This window comes from Herpailurus yagouaroundi, unplaced genomic scaffold, assembly GCF_014898765.1.
Source record: "Herpailurus yagouaroundi ecotype Mexico unplaced genomic scaffold, PumYag 100, whole genome shotgun sequence".
NCBI lineage: Eukaryota > Metazoa > Chordata > Mammalia > Carnivora > Felidae > Herpailurus > Herpailurus yagouaroundi.
In genome coordinates, this window is record NW_024412391.1 from 29,478,523 (window position 1) to 29,500,418 (window position 21,896).

Here is a 21,896-nt window from a genome sequence, read left to right on the forward strand (position 1 = left end):
GCATCCAAAGAGGACATGAGTGGTCTTATTAGATCACAGGCATTAATCAATTATTTATGACAATTTGAGATGGTGGAAATCTTTTGCTTTTTCTAAAATTTCCCAATCCAAGTTCTCAAGAACCATGGGAAATGTATTTAATTAGATTATATTCCAATGCAGAACAAATTTCTCCACCCACTCCTTCTCTAGCTCACATAATGCAATTTCACCCTCTAAGACCAGCATCAGAGGGTTTTAAAAGAAATTTCCCTTTTATGTGTTTTACTGCAGAACCCAAGGACTTGGGAAGAATCCAGCTTCCAGTGGAAAACTGTGGAGCATGGATTTACCACTGAGTCCTGAAAGACTCACTGAAAGAAACACAGGACAAGTCACTGTATTGACTCTCAGCTGTGCTAAGGCAGAGGGGAAATGGAGTTCCTGGAAGGAATGGAGAGGAATTTCTACCAAGCCTCCTCATTCTAACACACCTCATTCTCTACTACTGAACCATGGATAAAGCTGGAAGCAGGTCTCACTCCTGTGGCTGGATAAAAGCTCGGAACCACTGTCTTCCAGAGTCTGCTGCATGGCAGCTCCCAAGTACCCGTACAAGTCATTTGTGCTTGTGACAAACGCAGGATCTGCCAAGCAAAGAAAAACTTCCTCATTCTAGAACTTTAGTGCCTTCCTGAAAAACCAAATTATAAAACGGGTATACAGTATTCTCTTTTGCTTACCAGAACTGAATGGCCACTCTCTTGAAGCCTCCAGCCAGGCCCAGCTTCATGGACCTGTGACCTGTGCAAAGCTCAGCTGCTGCCATCTTAAAATTCACAATTTTTGAATAAGGGGACCTGAATTCTCGTTTCGCACTATTCTCCACACACACACCCACCAATTTACTTAGCTGGTCCTGTCTTCCACAGAACCTGAAGGAATCTGAATCTCCTGGCTTATCTGTCACTTGAGAAGCATTTCTTACAAGTGACTGGGGCTCTAATGTAGCTTTGGGAAGCTGGCCCCTTGCCCTGGTATTTTTTGCCATCTGGGAGATTTTTCTTTTTAAAATATTATTGCTTTTAATATAATAAGAGAATTTACCCTGTGGGGAAAAATCAGTGATTCAGACGAAGGTATACACAATATTAGGTGGAAGTCTTCTTCACAAATGCACCCCCCCCACACACTTAATTTGACATAACTCCCTAAAAGTAACTATTGCAAAGAGATATCTTTCATTACGAAAAAAAGAAAAATACACATCTAATTTGATAAAAATCATATACATACACACACAATTATATATATAACCCCCCACATACATATAGATATATACATATAGATGGATAGAGATATATATATATATATATATATATATATCTTTTTTTAAAAATCCCAATTTTGTATGTTACTGAACTAGATGGAGAAGACCCCTTTGAATCTTTCAATGAAGCAAACCAGCAGCTCCACACAGTGTGCATTATTTTTCATTCATTTCAGGGTCTTCAGCTTAAAGAATATCAAACTATTCTTCCATTCTTCCCCAACAGGTGACTAATCTTAGGGCAAAGCAGAAAGAACCAGAGATAACCAACTGGCTGCCTTCTTCTCAACTATTATGTTTTGATGAAGAATTCAGATGATTGAGACTCAAAACAAACAAAAAACATAGATAAGCCCCAGCTCTGCCTCTTACTGGCCATGCTGATTGAAATGAACCTCTGGATTTGTTTCCCCATCTACTAAACAGGGCAATTTTTATGAAGCCTCCAAAATTTCTTCCAAATCTAGCACTCTGGATTTGGAAGACACTCTTTCAGATATCCAGCCTCACAACTACCCCTTGGGTGTTGTCCTACCTCAGAAATCTTAAATTCTTATTTCCCAATCTCATAATTCACCTACTCTTTCTACTTCTCCTGTTCATTTACTGCATTGATACTTGTTTTGTTTCTTCAGGAATAGAAACCTTTAGGGACAGTCAGCCACTCTGGCTAGTTTTCTTATTTGTTAGATCTTTCCTGTTTTTACTTCCTTCTCAACCCATCTGATATCCTCAGCCCAGCGCTATAAACTATCTTTGGACAACGTCCTTAAGTCCTTTGCCCCACTGTATTTTCATCATAACTATCATTTGTCCAAACTAAAAACCCTGGCCTCATCCCCAGCACCTGCCATTCCCCTACCCCATATGTCTTACTGATTGTACACCCCAAAAAGCTGAATCCTACCTGCCATTACCCCATCCAAGACCGATCTTTCTCAGTTGGATTAATACAACAGTCTCCCAGTCGGTATCCTAATATTTTCCGTTTCTCATTCTTACTTATATTTTCCAGCTACCCCAACAGTTATTGCCCTAAAATATAGGCAAAGAAAATAATAAACCTGCTTAAGTCACTACTCCCTTCAATACCTTCCATCTTCCCTTAACCCTTTGTTCACAGATTCTTTGCCTCCCACCTCCCTCCAGCTCTCATCCAATATTTTCCATCTCATCTTAGGCAAAACTTCTCCAACTCTCTTCAAGCTGACCTCTTACCTCTAGACCTGTAAACCATCCTATTGGCTTGGAACACTGGCTCCACCCACTCCCATGCTCTGCCAGAGTTGGCTAGCTCCTTTTGGCTTTACCAAATACATCGCTCCCTCTGGAAAGCCCATTTTGACCTCTCCCTAACATGAGAATTTGTGTTTCTCAAATGTGAAAATGTAACAGCCTGCTCCTTCCCATCAAAGCTTTCATAACACACATTACTTCAAGACTATAAACTCTGAACACAGAGGCCACACCTGTAGTGTTCATCACTGCATCACAAACATAACACAGGGTCAGCACACTGTAACACTCCATCTTTTTTTTTTTTCAACGTTTATTTATTTATTTTTTGGGGGGGACAGAGAGAGACAGAGCATGAACGGGGGAGGGGCAGAGAGAGAGGGAGACACAGAATCGGAAACAGGCTCCAGGCTCTGAGCCATCAGCCCAGAGCCCGACGCGGGGCTCGAACTCACGGACTGCGAGATCATGACCTGGCTGAAGTCGGACACTTAACCGACTGCGCCACCCAGGCGCCCCGTGTAACACTCCATCTTAAAAGAACTGGTTTTTTATTCAGCTTTAAAAGTTATATTTTGACTCCTAATCCTGAAAGGTACCCATGAATAACATATTCTACAAAAAATAATTTATGTGTTAATTCACACAGTATTCAACTCCAGGAAGTTGGAGGTTTGAGAACTAAAATTATCTAGACCACAGCATTTATGGTCTTGATCATTACATGTTATTTCTTCAGTGGTTAGCATTTTCAAGGTAATCTCTGTGGTAATTTCCAGGCCTCAACTCCTCCCTGAGACTTGAAGAAACTCCCAAATGGGAAAGGAATATATCTGGTTCCCTCACTGAGCCCCACCCGCCACCTGTATTTCAATATCATCTCATCTCTCCCAATAAAGACCAAAAGATTTTAGGGGTATCAGAAAGAGCCTGAAAATCTTTGACAAAAGGGCAGCAAGAGATAGACTGGAAATGAAATGAGTCATGGTATAAGATAAGGGTGAAGGGTAAGTAATAAATTAGAATATTATAGGAATAGTAAGGACAACAACATCAGCTATATACATTGTATACTTTATAGAACGCAAAGCATTTTGAAACTAATTTAAAAAGGTTGAGAAAGATAGGAGAAGGAAGAAGACAGGAAGGAAGCTGGGGAGATAGGCAGTAAGCAAGGGAAAGAGCAATGAAGGAACAAAGGAACAAAGGAACTAAAGGAGTCTCAGACTCTTCTAGCAAAGCAAGAAAAGTAAGAACTAGGGAACGAAAATAGGTCTTACATCAAGTGCCATTCCTACCCACCTCCACAGACAATGAACATTATTCGGAGCACTGCCACCATTCACTGAGAACTCTTCAGACTAGCTTCAAAGTGAAGAGCAGTCAAACCTATGACTTGACTGTTTTAGTATCTTTAGGAGTCATCTATGAATATTTGGAACTCGACGTGAATGAATCAGTTATGGCTTGAGAGTAAGAAGGGGGTTAGAAGGCAAAAAAGAAAGAATGTATTGATTTAGAATGCTCATATTAGGAACATAAAGTATGAAATAATACAAACAAGATGTATTTTTAAGAATCTCATTAATTCCATGTACTTCTTAAGGATTTATTAACACAAACCATGTAATATCCAATGCTCTATTATGACATAATTATCAATGATCTCAGGAAGACATGGTCTAATACCCAGCATATCAGGTGTCTGGACATGTAACCCATTCGAACCATGGATCCAGAAAGAATGAAAGAAACAATGAAAGAATGAAAGAAAGAAACCGAGCAAGAACCAAAGCAAAAAACAAAGCTTAGAAACTGATACTTGTGTCCAAAGATAATGAAAATCAATAAATTGATTCAATGTTTAGACACATATTTCTGTGATAATTAAGCATAAAAAATATTTTTCTCCTATAATCCTTAAAATAACACAATAAGGTATACAGAATTAGTACCCCCATTTTATTTTGTTTTTACAGTTTATTTATTTAAAAAAAATTTTTTTTCAACGTTTATTTATTTTTGGGACAGAGAGAGACAGAGCATGAACAGGGGAGGGGCAGAGAGAGAGAGGGAGACACAGAATCGGAAACAGGCTCCAGGCTCCGAGCCATCAGCCCAGAGCCTGACGTGGGGCTCGAACTCACGGACCGTGAGATCGTGACCTGTCTGAAGTCGGACGCTTAACCAACTGCGCCACCCAGGCGCCCCTACAGTTTATTTATTTTGAGAGAGAGAGAGCAGGGGAGGGGCAGAGAGAGAGAGGAAGAGAGAATCCGAAGCAGGCTCCATGTTTACAATGTGAAGTCTAACACAAGGTTCAATGCCACACACCAGGAGATCATGACCTGAGACAAAACCAAGAGTTGGATGCTTAACTGACTGAGCCACCCAGGCATCCCAGGACCTCCATTTAAAAAATGAGAATTTTGATCATAGAGTTTAAATAACTTGCCCAACACCAGCAAGAATCATGTACCCAGGATCTGAACCTGACCATCAACTCCCACTGGCTTCCAGGAACTGAACTTAAGATGCCCAAAGCAAAAGATGGCAATGGTTCTCCCTAACTTCTTGGTCAAAACCTAGATGAGCTTGGAATAATGCACCCTAAGGGAGAAGTGTGTCAGTAAACTTGAGTTCCATTCTAGAATGCAGCCTAGTGATGGTCATTGAACAATGAGATCATTATAAGTAACCATCAAAAACAGCTTATGTTCGGGCACCTGGGTGGCTTAATCAGTTAAATGTCCAACTTCGGCTCAGGCCATGATCTCATGGTTCGTGGGTTTGAGCCCCATGTCGGGCTCTGTGCTGACAGCTCAGAGCCTGGAGCCTTCTTCAGATTCTGTGTCTCCCTCTCTCTCTGCCCCTCCCCCGTTCATGCTCTGTCTCTCTCTGTCTCAAAAATAAATAATGGTTAAAAAAAATTTTTTTTAAAGATTCTTCTCTTCAGACCAAAGCATTTTTTGTAAATTTTTTAACGTTTATTTATTTTTGAGGCAGAGAGGGACAGCATGAACGAGGGAGGGTCAGAAAGAGGGAGACACAGAATCTGAAACAGGATCCAGGCTCTGAGCTGTCAGCACAGAGCCCGACGCGGGGCTCGAACTCACAGTCTGTGAGATCGTGACCTGAGCCGAAGTCAGCCGCTTAACCGACTGAGCCACCCAGGCGCCCCCAGACCAAAGCATTTTAACTGCAACCACATAACCATTTGGTCAGTGTATTTTTTTTTTTAAAAAGAGAATTTTTCTGAGAGACAAATGGAGGCAAAGATATTGACCAAGATGAAGTCACAATGACTTGCTCCCGATATGGGATCCCACAATGCATGAGCATGCAATATTGGGAAAGAATTCCAGGTCCACTGAGAACCGTAACATGCAAGCTGCCTCTCCCAGTCTTATTGGGTGGTATTTATTTCAGGGGTTTGTTTACATCCTCTTTTATATGAAGTGAATTCTCAGAGAATATTACTACTAATATAATGTGCATTCAAACATGAGACCTGCAAAAGCCATTTAAATCCCAATCTCTCCTGATCTTTCCTTACCACCAAGTAACAAATGTTCTCTGTATATAAACAGTACACCTGAGTATCTGCCATTTTCAGTATTAGACATAGAGGCGGCCCCTAAAGTGATAAAATAATATTCACTAAGGGGCGATCAGAGCTACGTTGGCCAAGTCTTGGGAAAGAAAGAATAGAGATCCTCATAACCGAGCCCGCTGATGTTGAGAGGAAGCTCAGAGGACACCGAGAGGAAGATGTCAAGCAGCAAGCCGAGTGAAAAAGCCTGATGCATTAGCTCCATGAAGAGGAGGCAAGAGTGACTTGGGCAACAGGCTTGCAACCTACTGCCAATTGAGTGCTTACTATTACGAGAGCGAGAAACTCTTCAGAATGAATAAATGGGTTAAATAGAATGAGGATTGCCATTTAAGTAGAGCATTCGAACTTTGCTTCAGATCATGGGAATTCTACAAAATCACAAAGGAGAGAATTAGCTGAACAAAATAGTTTAATTTAATGGGACATTTATTTCAGAAGAGGAGCTAAGGAAAATTTCTGGAGTTAAGTAATGGCATTTAGAATTAGGAGACATGTATGTAAAAGCAATGGCCAAGGATAAAGTTAAGTGATAAGAATTTTTCAGAAAGACCTAGAAAATCAGAGATAGAGACCTAAGGCACTTTAGAAAGAAGAACAAAGAAAAATGTGAGCTCTCTATAAGAAATAATTAAAATAGAATTTGACCTAAATTAAAGGAAAATACTACATGTATCTGAATGTAAGCACAGGAACACAGGAACACACACACACACACACACACACACACACACACACACACTCCTTCCTACCTTAGAAATCCCCCCAAAGACTAAGATCAAAATGTTACTTCTGTTCCTTTTCTAGTCTAATTAAAACATGAAATGTTGCCTATTGCCTGTTACCGGTTTATGTGCATTATGGGTTAAATAGAAAAATTAATATTAATTGAGGGTGTCACTTCCCTGCCACATTTATTTTACCAATTCAGAGGAATAGTGATTATAAAAACAAGGCCTAGCTCCAAATTATATACTGAATCATATACGCTAAACTGAGGGGGAAAGCCAAAGTCTTTATTGGTGTTGTCATAAAAATATACTCTTATAAACTCTAAACTTTAGACTTAAGCCCCTTTCCAGCAATTATAGACCAAAAATATTTTCTCATAACATGAACCCATTGTAAACTGTAAAAAGGAAACTCGTAAGATGAAAAAATAAAACTTCCCAAACATAAAATTTCCTCAAATTACCTTCCTTACATTTTTAATTCTTTACTGATTTGATTTAGGTTAAAAAAAAAAAAAAAAAAACAAAACAAAAAAAACCTTGAGTCGTTAGAATTGTCTTTTTAATTTAAATTTCATAAGAAAGAGAATCACAATGCACATTCCCTGACCAGATTGTGTGTGGCCTATTTATTCGAAATGTTTGATTCCATATGGATTTCTTCTCTTTTATTTATAACTTCCAGAAAGGATTCTCAGTAATAAGTTAGCAACTCAAGGGCAACCAATGTGAAATCCAGGCCCTGAGAGCACTGTACCTGAGGTCTGTCACCTGCAATGTTTTCTAGAAGGACCAGGGAAGACACACAAAGCTCATGAACTTCTGTGTGGAGTATGAACCAAGTGTGAGCCACAAGTGGGTGGTCCACTGAGGTCAGGGTTAAAGTTCAGAGAATAATTTGGAAATTATTCTCAGCTTGGATCTCGTTTATGAGGCCTGAGAATACACCCTTTAATTAGAATACAATTTCCAAAGCAACCACTCCCTTGACTTTCCAGAGCTCAGTTATTCTCAGAAAAGTAAAAACAGCCTCATCACACTGACAGCTAACAGTCCCCTATAAATTACGCCTTAAATGTCCAAAAAGAAAGCAGCAGGCATCTGGACAACGTGGATGTTAGCTGCCAGCCCTTCTAAACACTCTCAAGAACAGGTAGAGAAAAAGAAGTCGTATTAAACAGACTCACTCTCCTCTACTTCTTGCTTATGCAGCTGAGCCATCCCATGGAAGCTTGGAAAAAGAGTGGGTTGTGCATTTGAAAACGTTCCCACACCCCAGCCGGCCTCATTTTTCTGATGATCCCTGCATCCAGCCAAGCTCACACTACAGTGGGAACACTAAAATCAGTTCCATGAGAGCCAGCTGTCCTCCTCTTCCACAGTGCTCAGGGAGCCACACAGGACTCCTGGAACCGGAGCCAGCCCGGTCCTGACTCACCACAGATGTTCCCCTCCTCCCCCATGCAACTCTGAGCCAGGGCCTTCTTTCCAGGGCTTACGGTTATTACAAAAGATTTCACTGGGCCCCCCAAAATGTGCTGGATGCTGAGAGGAAAACACACATCTCCCTAGCTGTGGGGTTAAGAGAGACAGACATTAAATTATTCAGAGATGGCCAACGACCCTATGGGGCCAAAGAAGGAAATCCAGGCAGCTTTGTAGAGTTCAGTGTCAGGGAGTTGGAACAGCAGAAGCTATCACAATAGCAAACTTTGAAGTGCTATCCAGGCTTGAGTTGAGTTTAAATATGACGTAAAACATTCCGTTTTGGCAAATCCAGACATCAGATTTTTCTCTGGACCCAACAAAGTCGCCTTTGCCTTAGTTAGAAAAGCGTGACCAGGACAAGAACGAAAATACAGTTTCTGAAATTTGTAAATCGGAATTCAGAGTCCAAGGTCACCTGCAAATATTTGGAAATTCTCACCGGCTATTTTTCAGGCAGGAGTGGCGTTGCTGTCTTCGGACTTTATCTTTTGTGTATGCATTCATCTGTCCATTTTCCCAGGGTTGGGGCGGGGGCACAAAGCGCCCTGTCTCTGCATTTCTTCAGGGCATATTAGTAAAACAACTAGACAGTTGCTCCCAGAGTGCCAGTGTCCCATCATACAGGCTGAATCATCATCATCTCAACAAAGAAACTATTTCATGCAATTGACAGTATTTTTTTCTATCACCAAATAGCATAACAATATTCTTTATACTTACCTGTTTGCTACAAAGAATATTTCATTATATAGCAAATTCATTTTGAACCTACCGGGGTGGGGGTGGGGGAAAGCCTCAGGTCTTAGGAGAACCTGACACATCATGAGTATTCTACATAGTACCCAAAAGATACTGGTGTTTCCGGGGATTCCCACCATCAAATGGAAATAAACCACAGCTTTTGTATACAGTCTACAGAGCAAGTTCAGGGAGAGGAAGAGAAGAAAAAGAAAAGCCAAGTAAGGCCAATGATGGGAATTGTAAAAAAAAAAACATTTGGAGTCATTTGGCTACAAGAACAGAGACCAGAATGGCATTACCAAAATACTGTGCATTGCCCTTTTGTTCTTTCATTATCTTTTTAGTTTCACAGTCCATTTAGAATTGTCTGACTACTTCTCAGTCACTGCTCAAGAAGGAATTAAGTTTTATCTCTAGCTCTATGAGAATAAAATCCAACGTTTACAGGTCAATTCTTCCTTTTCTAAGAAAAAAAAAAAACAAAGGATGAAAATGGACAAACAGGATTACCTATATTCTAGTTTTAGCTCTGTTTTTTAAAATACTCATGAACATACTTTCAGATAAACTCTGTTGGTTTATAGATTTCCAGGAAAATTATATGGGACAATTAACTAAAAGCCTATTATCATAGGCATATACCCAAATCACTCTGATTTTCTCTAAAAATACTTACTTCGGATGAGTTCGTCATCTGAACAATTTCCCCAAATGGACTGGTCTTGCATCATTCCATGTGCGAAGCAGCTATCGGCAGCTTGAGTTATATTTCTCTCAGTATTTTCTTTATCACATTTTTCTAAATAAAACAAAAGATCTATTACCATTAAATGTTACATATTGTTCTCTATTTTTTTTCAGTTTATGGTGTTTTTTTCCAAACGCTTCCAAGTCTGCCATAATTTAAGGAAATGGGAGCAGTACTTCTATTGACTGTCGCATAGGTATTGAAGCAGTAACAGATTTATTGAGCACCTACTATGTGACAAGCATCGAAGAAACAAACGTGTTTACAGTAAAACTAACCTGTTACCGTAAATAAGTCATCATAACACAAGTGGTGTGCCATGACAGAGAAATGTGGAAAGGTCACATAAAAGATGAAAGTGAGTCCATACATGCAGAGGGCAGGTGCAGCAGAGAAAGCAACAAAGGAGAAGAGATCCCAATGAACGGTGGGGATTAAAAATCAGGCTGAAGCTCAGTGGGAGCAACTGAGAAGTGAGAAGGTACAGAAACAAGCAGAGTTCTCTCTGCAGAAACTTGGGAAAGAGGCAAGGGCTGTGTTACGTATTCTCACAAAGGGAGATGTTTAGGATGGGAGATTTATACAGGGGTTTATGGGCTCTTAGGGGGAAAGCCAGTAAGGAAAAGTAACATCTGATCAGGAACATAACAACTCAAACAAAAAGCTAACTACAACACAGGGTAAAATCCATGTTAGAAGAGGTCCAGAGCAATAAAGAGGTTCAAAGGAAGAAAAACAAAGTCATCAAGATTCAGACCTCAAGAAAAGCACCCCAGAGAAAGGTGCGTGTTGGATAGTCTTCAAAACACTAGCAGGAATTCTGCAAACAGAGATGGGAGCAAGGTCATTCCAGGTGGAAGCATGGCCTGGCCAAACTCCACAAGCATAAACTCCAGCAAAGGTTCCAACTCTCTGGAGTGTGAAATACTTTAAGGGGGACATTAGGAGATAAGACTACAAAGGTTTGATTAGGGACACAGCATGGGTATCTGAATGTGAAGGTGAGAAATCTAGACAGAATTTCAAGGCAAGATAAGTAAGTCAAAGTAGCCATTGAAGCTTTATGAATTGCTTTATCAGAGCTGTGCATTAGGAAGATTAATTCATTTGTGCACAGCAGTGTCTCAATCCCGTCTGCATTTTAACTCACTTGGGGGGCTTTTTAAAAAGCAGATTCCTGGACCCACCACTAAAGATTCTATTTCAATTTAGGGATGGGGCACTTAGGTAATTTTACTGCACTTACATCCTTGACAATCACTGGAGTATGGATGTATCTAAGAGGGAGAACAGAGTATAAGAGAGGCTTAGAATAGTCCAGTTTAATCAGAGCTTAATCTACTGAACAACAAGATGGGAAAGGGGGTAGATGTGAGAACATAACTAGAGATTTGCACAGATGATCAGGGAAGATGGGATTGGAGATGATGGAGCTCTCTTGGTCAAGGATTTGAAGGGGAAAACCTGGAGAGGAGGAGAACAATTTATTAGTTAAAAATATCTATTTGTACGTAGATGTTTTAGGCATCGTGTCAGGCAATGAAGGCTCAATGAATTCTGAGACACAGCTCAGGCCTTCATGAACTTTACAGTTTAGTAGAGGAGGACTTTAGGTTGCACATTTGAAAGTGCAAATCATAAATAAAGTTATAGCTGGGAAAAGTGATCTTCCTAAACTTGACTGCTAAAGCCATTTAAATGAATGGGCCCATCAAAAGAGTGAGCACATTAAAATAAGAGTACCAAGAGGGGTCTGTACAATTAGACAGGAGTCAGAGAAGGACGAGAAACTGGATGATGTCAAGCCATGGAAGCAAGGAAAGGAAAGAGATTCAAACAGAAGTTGTTAGTCAACTCTGTTAACATTTCCAGTGGAAGGAAAAATTTTCTGCACATGCAAAAGTTTCTCATGTACCATGGGGATTTCACAACAATTGAAAAGTTCTGCCATGCAACACATTTCAACACATGAAAATAGATGGACACCGCTTAGGACTAAGTCCAGAGGCTAAAAATCTCTGAAAAAAAGCAAGGTCTTCAATGCTAAGTATTTTCAGAAAGCAAAACCATATTCAGATAGCAGTAAAATATAAATCAGAAGCATGCTAAACCAATATGTTCTAGAAGATTTATGTAACATTTACTCAGCATTATCCTAGAGAAAATGTAATCTTCCTGAGAGGTGTTCGTTTCAATTAAAATCTTTACTTTTTTAAACAACTCCAGAAATCTTTCCACTGTTACAGTCAACTCAAGGCCTTTCTGAGATTATCAACAGAAGAGCTTTTTATAAAAAGTCACTAGTATACACAAACTAGCTCATCAGCAGAGTCCCACACACTTGCTGCTACTGTTATGAAGCTAACTGCCGCCAGGTGTCATGCTAGTAGGCTTCATTCAATTAGCAACTTTAATTGAAGCTGAATGAAATTAATTATATAATTTTGAGCTGTTCAAGTTTAATTCCATTAAAATTAATTCATGAAACCAGGGCATTATGAAGCATTGCTGACTAAAAGAAAATAGGTATGAATAAAGCCTCTAGACACACTTGACTCACATTTGAATCATGTCCAATATTCAAGTGCTCAACACAGGCCCTCTAAACTCTCCACTGAATAAATGAAAATGTCATGTGGTCCATATACACGCTGATTTACTAGTGACCCACCACTAAGAGAAAAATAAAGTTCTTCTGCTTTAAGTATTTATTAAGGAACAGTTTATCACTTATTTTTTTTTTAAGTTTCCTTATCTGTGAAATTCTAGAGTTAGAGTCCTTCTCAAGTTAAAAAAGAAAAATTATCATTCTTTGTCCCTTTATATTCAAGAAATAAGAAACAAAATGTAATTACTATCAAATCATAATCATCAGTCTATCCAACTTTGCCTCAGTTGAAAAGTAAATGTCTTAGCCCAAAAGTTGGCCTCAGCTTTTTGCTATGACCCACACAGCACCCAGCCCAAAACAAGGCTCAGAAAAGGTTTAAGCATAAAAATTCAGTTGACTTTTGCCAATTCTCCACTTTTAAAAATTAAATTTCTGTGACCATTTGAATGTTCTATAACTTTTTAACATGTGTATATTATTTTATTGGCATGTTTGTCATATTTAATGGAATACCTATATAACAGTCTCATAAATGGGGCGCCGTTACATCTAACACTGGAGAAACGCCTGGAGGCAGACTAAGACTTAATTGATAGACAACGGTAAGGCGGGAATCATGATGCCCAGCAGCAGAACCAACCTTACTACAACTTTCAGTACTTTGGGTCAGCCACTACTCAGTAAGATGACAAACAGGCAATTTCTAATAGATTTCTGTTATCAGTGGAGGTTTACTGTGTGTGTGTCACTTCTGAACTGCAGAAGCAGGGCGACAGTCCTGGTTTAATCAATTCCTTCCTGGGTTTATGAAGGTTTGTAGATGCTGTTAAACTAGTATATGGTCCCAAAAGGCACATCCCCTAGGCAATCAAGTAACTTCGTGATGCATGAGCTCAGCCCATACCTTTCTGTGAGAATTCTGCGTATACAACCAAGCAGCACTGCTCTCTAACTTAACAGTTTTCTCTTAAAAGGGGACCGTGGTCATCTCAATAATGCTGTTCTTCTACACTAGTGGGTCTTCACTGTTGAGCCCCTTAAACATAAAGAGGCACAGGTTCCAATTCAGGTGGTATGGGGTAGGATGGGGGGAGGGATGTCATCATCATATATGGCCAGGTTTGAGGGATACTGTTCTAAGCAAGCTCTTCTGTACTACACGATTTCGAGAACACTTAGAAAAGCCTATTCAATACTGCAATACAGACCTCACTTCACATCACCTCGTCACCGTATTCCAAGTAATCAGAAAATACCATTTTACCTAATCACTAATACAGAGGTATTCAGTTTGGTCTCCAGGTCAGGACAACTATGAAAATACAACTCATGAGTTATATAGGACATTAACAAGCTCTACTAATAGACGAGTACATAAGCATTGTTTTAGAAATTAAAATACACTTGAAGACACTTTAAAAACAGCACTAGACCAGAGGACAGCTGCATACTACTGGCATCTGCTTCCATAAGGCTAGCCTCCCAGGAATCACAGAAGTATGGAAGAAATCTTTGGCTGAGGGAGGAAAATAAAGTCACCTTGGTCTCTGACAAAAACAAATCCTCTAGCTTGAGAGACCAAACATACACACAAAGCAATCAAGCAATTACCAAAGAGAAGATAATGGAAACTGCACTGGGTTGGAATTCTGACTCAAAAACTGACCAGCTATGTGGCTGGGTCTGGGTCTCATTTTCTTCAAACAGAAGTGAGGGCATTGAGCTGGATGATGGCAGAGCCCTTTTTTGTCTCCCCAATTCTGTAAATCTGACTTTGCAAACAGTCTAAACAACGGAGCCAAAACTTCATATACACGTTGAAGGGTTCAGAATAGAGTGGAGGAAATCAAAGAAAAACCTTTGTAAGGCATTGGATTTGAGTTAATTCTCAAAGAAAATAACAAGCACGAATTAAGCAAAAGAATCAAAAGAAAATAGTAAGAATTCTAAATGATCGATTTAAATACAATATGTCCTACTCAGAAATGACTCTCTCACAGGATCAATACTCTTTATTTTTTGTTATTTTTCTAAACAAGGGTATGAATGGTGAAAAGTAATCTCTCTCCAATCTCAATCGTTCCTGCTGAAGAAGAATGAGATCCAGGTAAACAGAATTTCCATTTCATTTAAAATTCTATAATATTTTACCTAGTTGACATTGTCCAAATTTGAAACCTTGAGAATGAGAATTTTACTGACCTCTGAGAGTTAGGGAATAATCCAGTTGAATGGTGATTAACAAGAGAAAAATCTAAAAGCATTACATATAAGTAAATTGGATAATAATATACGTACAACATTATATTATGTTCTATGCCACAGAACACCCACTTAGCTGGTATATGGTTGTTAAACAAATTTTTAAAAATAAAACACTTCCTTTCGTTGAAAGAGTAAATTAACTTTTGCAATTACAGTATTAGCAATTTTCAAAGGGCTTTAATATTTATTTGATCTTCGGAACCATCAACGATATCGTAAGAGCATGTTGGCTTCATTTTACTGATGAGAATGCAGAATGAGAGTCAGAGATGGACATTTAGGCGAAAATAGGAGAAAAGCCAGAAGTGGAAAGCATCTTGCAGCTCATTTGATACGGTACCAAGTGTAGAAAGACCCACCACACCACTCAGCCCTTCAAACCTCCAAGGAATGATCCCTCACACAAGGAAACAACCCTATTCCTGGTCAGTTAGGTCTAGTAGTAAGTTGTTCTTTATTTTGAACACAAATTTGCTATCAGGTAATTTATAACTAGTCTCAGTTCTGCCCATTGAAGGTAGACATAGTAAACTTAAGGCTTTCTAAAAGATAACAGTGTCAACCACTGAAAAGGGATAGTCTTTCCATCAGTTCATAATCAAGCAAATATTCCATCTCAAGAGTTAAATGCTTTTAGCACACAATAGTAAAAGAATCTAGCCATGCTGCATGAGGATGATTAGTTTGTGAAAATTACTAATGAGCTTTTAAACACAGAGTTCTGTATGTGCCAGGGTTTTCCAAGAAATGGAGATAATCCTGTCATGTACAAGTGCAGATATCTGAATCCTTCCTGATGAACAAAGACTCTCTTTGGTTCTCTGGGACAGAAAGACCATCTCTAAATTGTACTTTGCGCTGGAAGTGGTTAACGGCACAGGATCTCAAATCAGGGTGCCTGGGTCAACCACGAATGCTATGGATCCTGGGCAAATTAACTGTCACATGTTTAATCTTTAAAATAGGAATAGCAATAGTATCTATCTCATAAACTGGCTGTGGAAATAAACGGAATCATGCCTGGAAAGCAGAGTTTCTGTTATATAGTAAGGGCTCATCCACATTTGCTATTATTATTTCATTAACTGTTATTACAATAAGCATCTTTTAAAACCCTGATATAAAGCTATCATATGGAAGATGTTGAAGGAACTATCTAGTCAGTAATCCCTATGTGAAAAAGCAGGCAAGAAATCTATTTCCAGACTTAGTATGAGGAAAACTATTGCTTTCTCCGAGAAGCTATACATTTTTCCTGATGCACAAGGAACATCGTATTAAAGAAAAAGTTTTCTTTTTGACCCAAATTTACAAACAAAATTGAGTGAGTCTGACCCTACGGTCTCTATATACATTTTGATTTTTCCTCATGTTTGGATCTCCTAGGTACCTGTATTTTCCATTATTAGGTTTTAATATTCTTTTAAAATGTACTTTATAAGCCACCTCAAAATATTCTACTGAACTAGGCAGAGGTATATGTAAATGTACAAACCAACCATCAAATATATTTTCTACTCGTTAACCATACTTTATTTGCTTACTTCATGGAAGACTAATATAAATGATGGTGCTTGGCAGAAATCTTTACAAAACCTCAAAAACTTAGTGTAAAACACACATATATTCATATATAAAAGGAATACAAGTACCATTCTTTGTACTTAAATTTGGGGACTTTTGCATGTTAGATCTCATCCAATTCAATTTAATATCTGATAATAATCTATGTCAGATTATTTATAATCTATATATTATGGATATTCTTACTGCTGTGCAATCTATATATTTTTTTTTCAACGTTATTTTTTTTATTTATTTTTGGGACAGAGAGAGACAGAGCATGAACGGGGGAGGGGCAGAGAGAGAGGGAGACACAGAATCAGAAACAGGCTCCAGGCTCTGAGCCATCAGCCCAGAGCCCGACGCGGGGCTCGAACTCACGGACCGCGAGATCGCGACCTGGCTGAAGTCGGACGCCTAACCGACTGCGCCACCCAGGCGCCCCGTGTGCAATCTATATTCATACCTCCTTTTTCTGAAAACAAAGCAATTGTTTTAAACAATTCTTACTCTTCCTTTAAAATATCAGCATCGTTTCAGATGGTCTATGTGTGTTCCGGTTTATGAAATCTCAAGTAATTCAAGACTAAAATCTCTGGGCAAAGTAAAAAATCTGGGTCTGTTTTTCCCAGAGGCTCAGAACAATGTGGAAATCTACAAATGCTTCCCATATGTAACCTTTAAAAATCAAAGATAAAGCAGTTTCCAGGAAGACCTAAGGTTCTGGAATTTTACTTCTTCACTCATCAAAATAACACAAACAAACAAAACCCTCAAGCCTAATGACCTTCAAGAAACATTGCAAAACCAACCTGCTTTGCCTAATGCTCTAAAATGGGTTAAAATCGGGGCACCTGGGTGGCTCAGTCAGTTGAATGTCAGTCAGTTGAACTCCTGATCTCAGCTCAGGTCATCATCTCACAGTCATGAGATTGAGCCCCACAGTGGGCTCTGCACTGACAGCACAGAGCATGTTTAGGATTCTCTCTCTCCCTCTGTCCCTCCCTTGCTTGCACACACACACACACACACACACACACACACACACACACACACACGTGCTCTCTCAAAAATGTTAAAGAACAAAAAATAAATTGGATTAAAATCTCATTGTCCAAAAAACGTTAACCAAAGTATTTTAACAGATGAATGAGCATATGCATAAAATTTCATAATTTTGTAAATACAAGAATTATTATATAAGCACAAATCATTATAAGTGTTTATAGAACTAACTAAATGCCTGAATCAATTTAATTTAATCAATTCACTGTTATCAATATTTTGAAAAATAAGACTGAGCAAAATCTAGTGTGCATTCATTCAAAGGGCTCCGTATGCATTTAAAAGCTTAGGGTGCACTTATATTCAAGAGTGATAAAAATGACATTGACTCCACTGGTTTAAAATTTGGGGGTAGGTAGAGTGGGTTATACACACAGCAAAGCGGAAAACAATTCCAAAGTTAGATAAATATACAATTGAATAGAACCATGCAAATGAATAGGTACAAAATATAATAATATCTCAATAAATCTGGGTTCTAAATAAATGGCAGAAGGAGTAGGGAGAGGTTAGATGACAGAAAGCTGATACTGGCAACCAGGGCACATTACCTCGGTCATCTTTATCTCCTGCCCTTTGACATCCAAACCTACAGTTCTTTCTCCTAAAAATATATTTTCAGGATGACCTACCCTGAGGCATAGTAAACGCCTTCCACTTCAAATATATGCTCATTTGTGTTCTTTCAACCAAGTATACTCATGCTAAAACCAAACACTCACAGGCTAATGGAATTTGGAGTTAGATGAGCTTTTAGAGATCTCAGCCCAACCTGCTAACTTGAATTCAGATGAATACCTTCACCATCCAATATCCCCAGGAACAAGCCAAGGAGTATAGGCATGACTACTTCTGGGGCAGGGAAATAGCCTCAGCACACCATTGACTCCAGTTTGGGACTGTTTTAATCATTCACAGGCTTTCCTCACAATTGGCTAAAATCTACTTCTTTACATTTTTCGCTGATTCATCATATTTTGCTCTTTGCAATCAAAGTCTAATGTTCCCTCTGTGACCGTCTCATATTAGAAAATATCTCATGCCCTTGTGTCTATTTTCTCCGTGCTAAACACCCTCAATTCCTTCAATCATTTTTCGGGACCTTTTTTAACATTCTGTTCACCCTTATAGACAGGATAGTCTTCTTCATCTTGTCTAGAAAGCCATCATCAAACAGTTTGTCTTACTGTGGAAATCCAGAGAGGCCATATCTGCAGCAGTTTTCTTACTTAGCAATTGACTAAGCCCATTACAAAAAGGAATTGAGGACTCTGACATCTTCCTCTTTTTTAAAAATGATGTCACACACCCATCTTCAGTCTTTTGTCATGATCACTGCTGTAAGTGCCACAATTTGAAAACTTTTCTGTTACTTCTCAGTTATATCGGGTGGGGATGAACCTTAATTTGGCACTGTTACAAGAATGAAGGCCAATGGAAATCAAAAGTGAACCAAAGGGGGTTGTTTCATCTGTAAAGCCTTTTTCAAAGCTATGATTTGAGGCCACTCCTGATATAAGTGAGAGAGGATGGAGAAGAGCATTTCACATAGTAGTGAAAACACAAATAAGATAATGATAAGAGAAGCAGAACCATATTGCCATTTATTTTTTTGGACTTCAGTCCAAAAGTGACGTGGCTTCTTGCCTTCTGGATCATTTCTTTGAGACATTGCTTTCTTTGGATTCTCCTCTAAGACAACAAACCCATTCTGGCCCCACAATCTTTGTAATCTCACAAATGGCTGATGACCTCCAGGAGGAGAACTTGTAAATCCATTCCTCTAGACTTGCTCCCTGTCCTGACCTACAGATTTGAAGTCTCACCTCTACATGAATATATCTTTGGCAACTCAAACTCAACATTTCCTAAAATTTTAGGAATTCATCACCACTTCTCTTCTGGCCCTGTTTCTCCAACTATAGTCTATATCTTGGTCAGCGGTGTTCACAGAATCATCTTTCAATTCTCTATTTTCTCCGCCCTAACAGAGTCAACTATGAGATCCAGCTAATTATAACTTCCCAATCTCTCTCAAATGTATATTTTCCTATGCCCACTACCAATGCCACCTTTTTCTTGAAATTATTTCAACACAAAGACTGAATATGTTACTCCTTAGCTCAAGTAAAAATCCATTTTGCATAGTGATGACAAATCGGTATATTGTCATGTTGTACATATTTTAATGGAAGCTCCTACACCTTTCCCATGCTCCAAAATTTCATCTTGTATTTCAGTGAGAAATAAAGAGTAATACCCCTCAGAAAATGCAAGCTGCATGAGCGATGGAAAAACAAACAACAGAGTAGGTCCACGTTCATAGAGCCCAGGAGATCAAGGGCTGATCCAGGGAAAAGAGTAGGAGGACCTGATCCTAGAGAAGAGGCTGGTTCCTTTGTGTGTTCCAGCTGCCTTCAGAGAGTCTGTCACCTACTCAACCACAAATTGCTTTATTTTTGGTGCTCAATTCTGCATAATTCAAACCAAAAGACCTGCAAACTATGTCTTCTTCAGATGGGATCACTAGCAGCCCAACCCAGAAGGAACAGACTTCTTGCCACTCTGGGTTTCTCATTCAACCTCTGAATTTGTATGCTCCAGAACTGCACCAGTCAGCTGGCAACTGGCCATAAACTAATCTGTCACCTGCTTCTTGTTGTAATCTTGAATTGATATTTAGACAAGGAATTAACTTTATAAATTCCTTGTGGGCAAACTACGCATTACAGATTCTTAATCTGCACAAGACTTCGCACGCAGTAGGCACACAAAAACGATTTGTTGACATGGTTTCTCTTCAAACGTATCAATAATGAAATCTATGTGCTGGCAGGAAAATTAACTTCAGCCTCTACTCCTGAAACTAGTAAAAAAAAAAAAAATCAGGCATAAAAGCACATGCATATGAATCATCTTACTTCAGATCATGTGGGTGTGAATCTGAAAACAGAAGTGGACTGCAAGTAGAAACCACAAACGAAATTAATGTTAAAATAACTCTGTTCATAGCTCCTACTTAGTGAACCCTAACTGATTAAATTAGAATCTTTTTAAAACATAACTGGCTTTCAAACTCAAGGTTAAAAGCTTTCCTTCTGGAGAAGATGTATGCGAATGTGAAAGCAGATACGAAAAGTTTAAGTAACTTCAGGAAAGTGTCAATGGCAAAAGGAGAGGAGGAAAGGGAAAAAGAGACACAGACACAGAGATAAGGAAAAGAGAGAGAAGCATCCAAAACACTGGTGCACAAATACATGTATGATTAAGACCACGGCGTCCTTCATCTGCTCCAATCACCAACATCCAACTACCCAAACATCTAGCATCTAGACAGTGCAGGATCAATCTTTCCTTAGTAAAAACTGAAGAAAGACTCTTAGAAAAAGAAACATAAAAATCACATCCCCTAACTTTATATAGGGTAGAATAATCATGTTACCTCAGAAAGACCATTTATTTGGTTGAATCATTTCTCTCCTTTGTTGGTTGTTGTATCGTTCTAATTTTCCATTTGCAAATGGCTTAACTTCAGATTATGTCAATTTAGGTTTCCTTATTTCCCCCAAATCTTTTATTATTATAAGAATATAATGATACTAAAATAATTGCACACAGCTATTAGAATTTTCCATGATATCACCTCAACAAGATCCAGGAAATAAGGTTCAAAGAAACAGGAAAGGCTCTTACACACCCAAAAATTCCAGTTTCCCACCCAACTAGCCCTATAAAGGTCACTCAAATACATATATATATATGTATAAATGTATAAACGTATAAATCCTTACATGTTAACTGACCAAACAAGGCCAACAGGCATGGTTCTTGCTGGCCAGAAACCTTACCTGCCAACTACACTGCTGGGCTCTCTGGCTCCCCATACACCCTAGAACACAAGATTCATTAGAACAAACACACTCTTCTCATACATGGGTAATCCTCCTCCTTTGTCCCCCACTGCTTCTACCCTGCCAACCTCTAACCCTATGCTAATTCCAAAAACTCATTCTATCAGCTCTATTCCCAAGCTCCCACATGCTCCTTGCTGAGAAAGGCAATCAACCATGCTGACCGTGTCCACTAAAAATTCATGCCATTCATTCTCAGTTAAGCCCTCAGTGCTACAGAGCAGCCCTTTTGTTTGCCCCAGATTGAATCCCTCTTGAATACTTCATTCTTTGAAATCTTTTCCACACATCTCGAATTTCTTGACTCATCCTAACCGCCCCCCACTCTTGCTCTCAGCAAATGTTACCATCTACTTTGCTAAGAAGATCTAGGCCTTCCAAGATCTCTCTTTCTCATCAAACTGTGTCTAGATTATCATTTATTATTTTCTCCCATGCCCATCTGTAAAGGGAACGTGGTCTACTTTCCTATGACTGGTCTCTGTCCAATTCTGTCCTGGAATTTTACTTTCAATTACACACACCCACCACACCACCACTGTACCCCATACCCTTTCAACTTCCATCTCCCTCTCTCACCTGGATTTCTTTCCAGTAGCACGTGGTGAGCAAGCT

The 21,896-nt window shown here is 39.1% G+C and overlaps 1 protein-coding gene across 1 annotated transcript in view; it reads right to left on the bottom strand.

Moving 5' to 3' along the window:
* MDFIC (MyoD family inhibitor domain containing) overlaps positions 1-21,896 on the bottom strand; it is an 87,674-nt gene that overhangs the window by 58,749 nt on the left and 7,029 nt on the right. Inside the window, exon 3 of the mRNA XM_040472185.1 lies at positions 9,795-9,917. Within this exon, the coding sequence (XP_040328119.1) occupies positions 9,795-9,917 (123 nt within the window). The remainder of the gene's footprint in view (positions 1-9,794; positions 9,918-21,896) is intronic.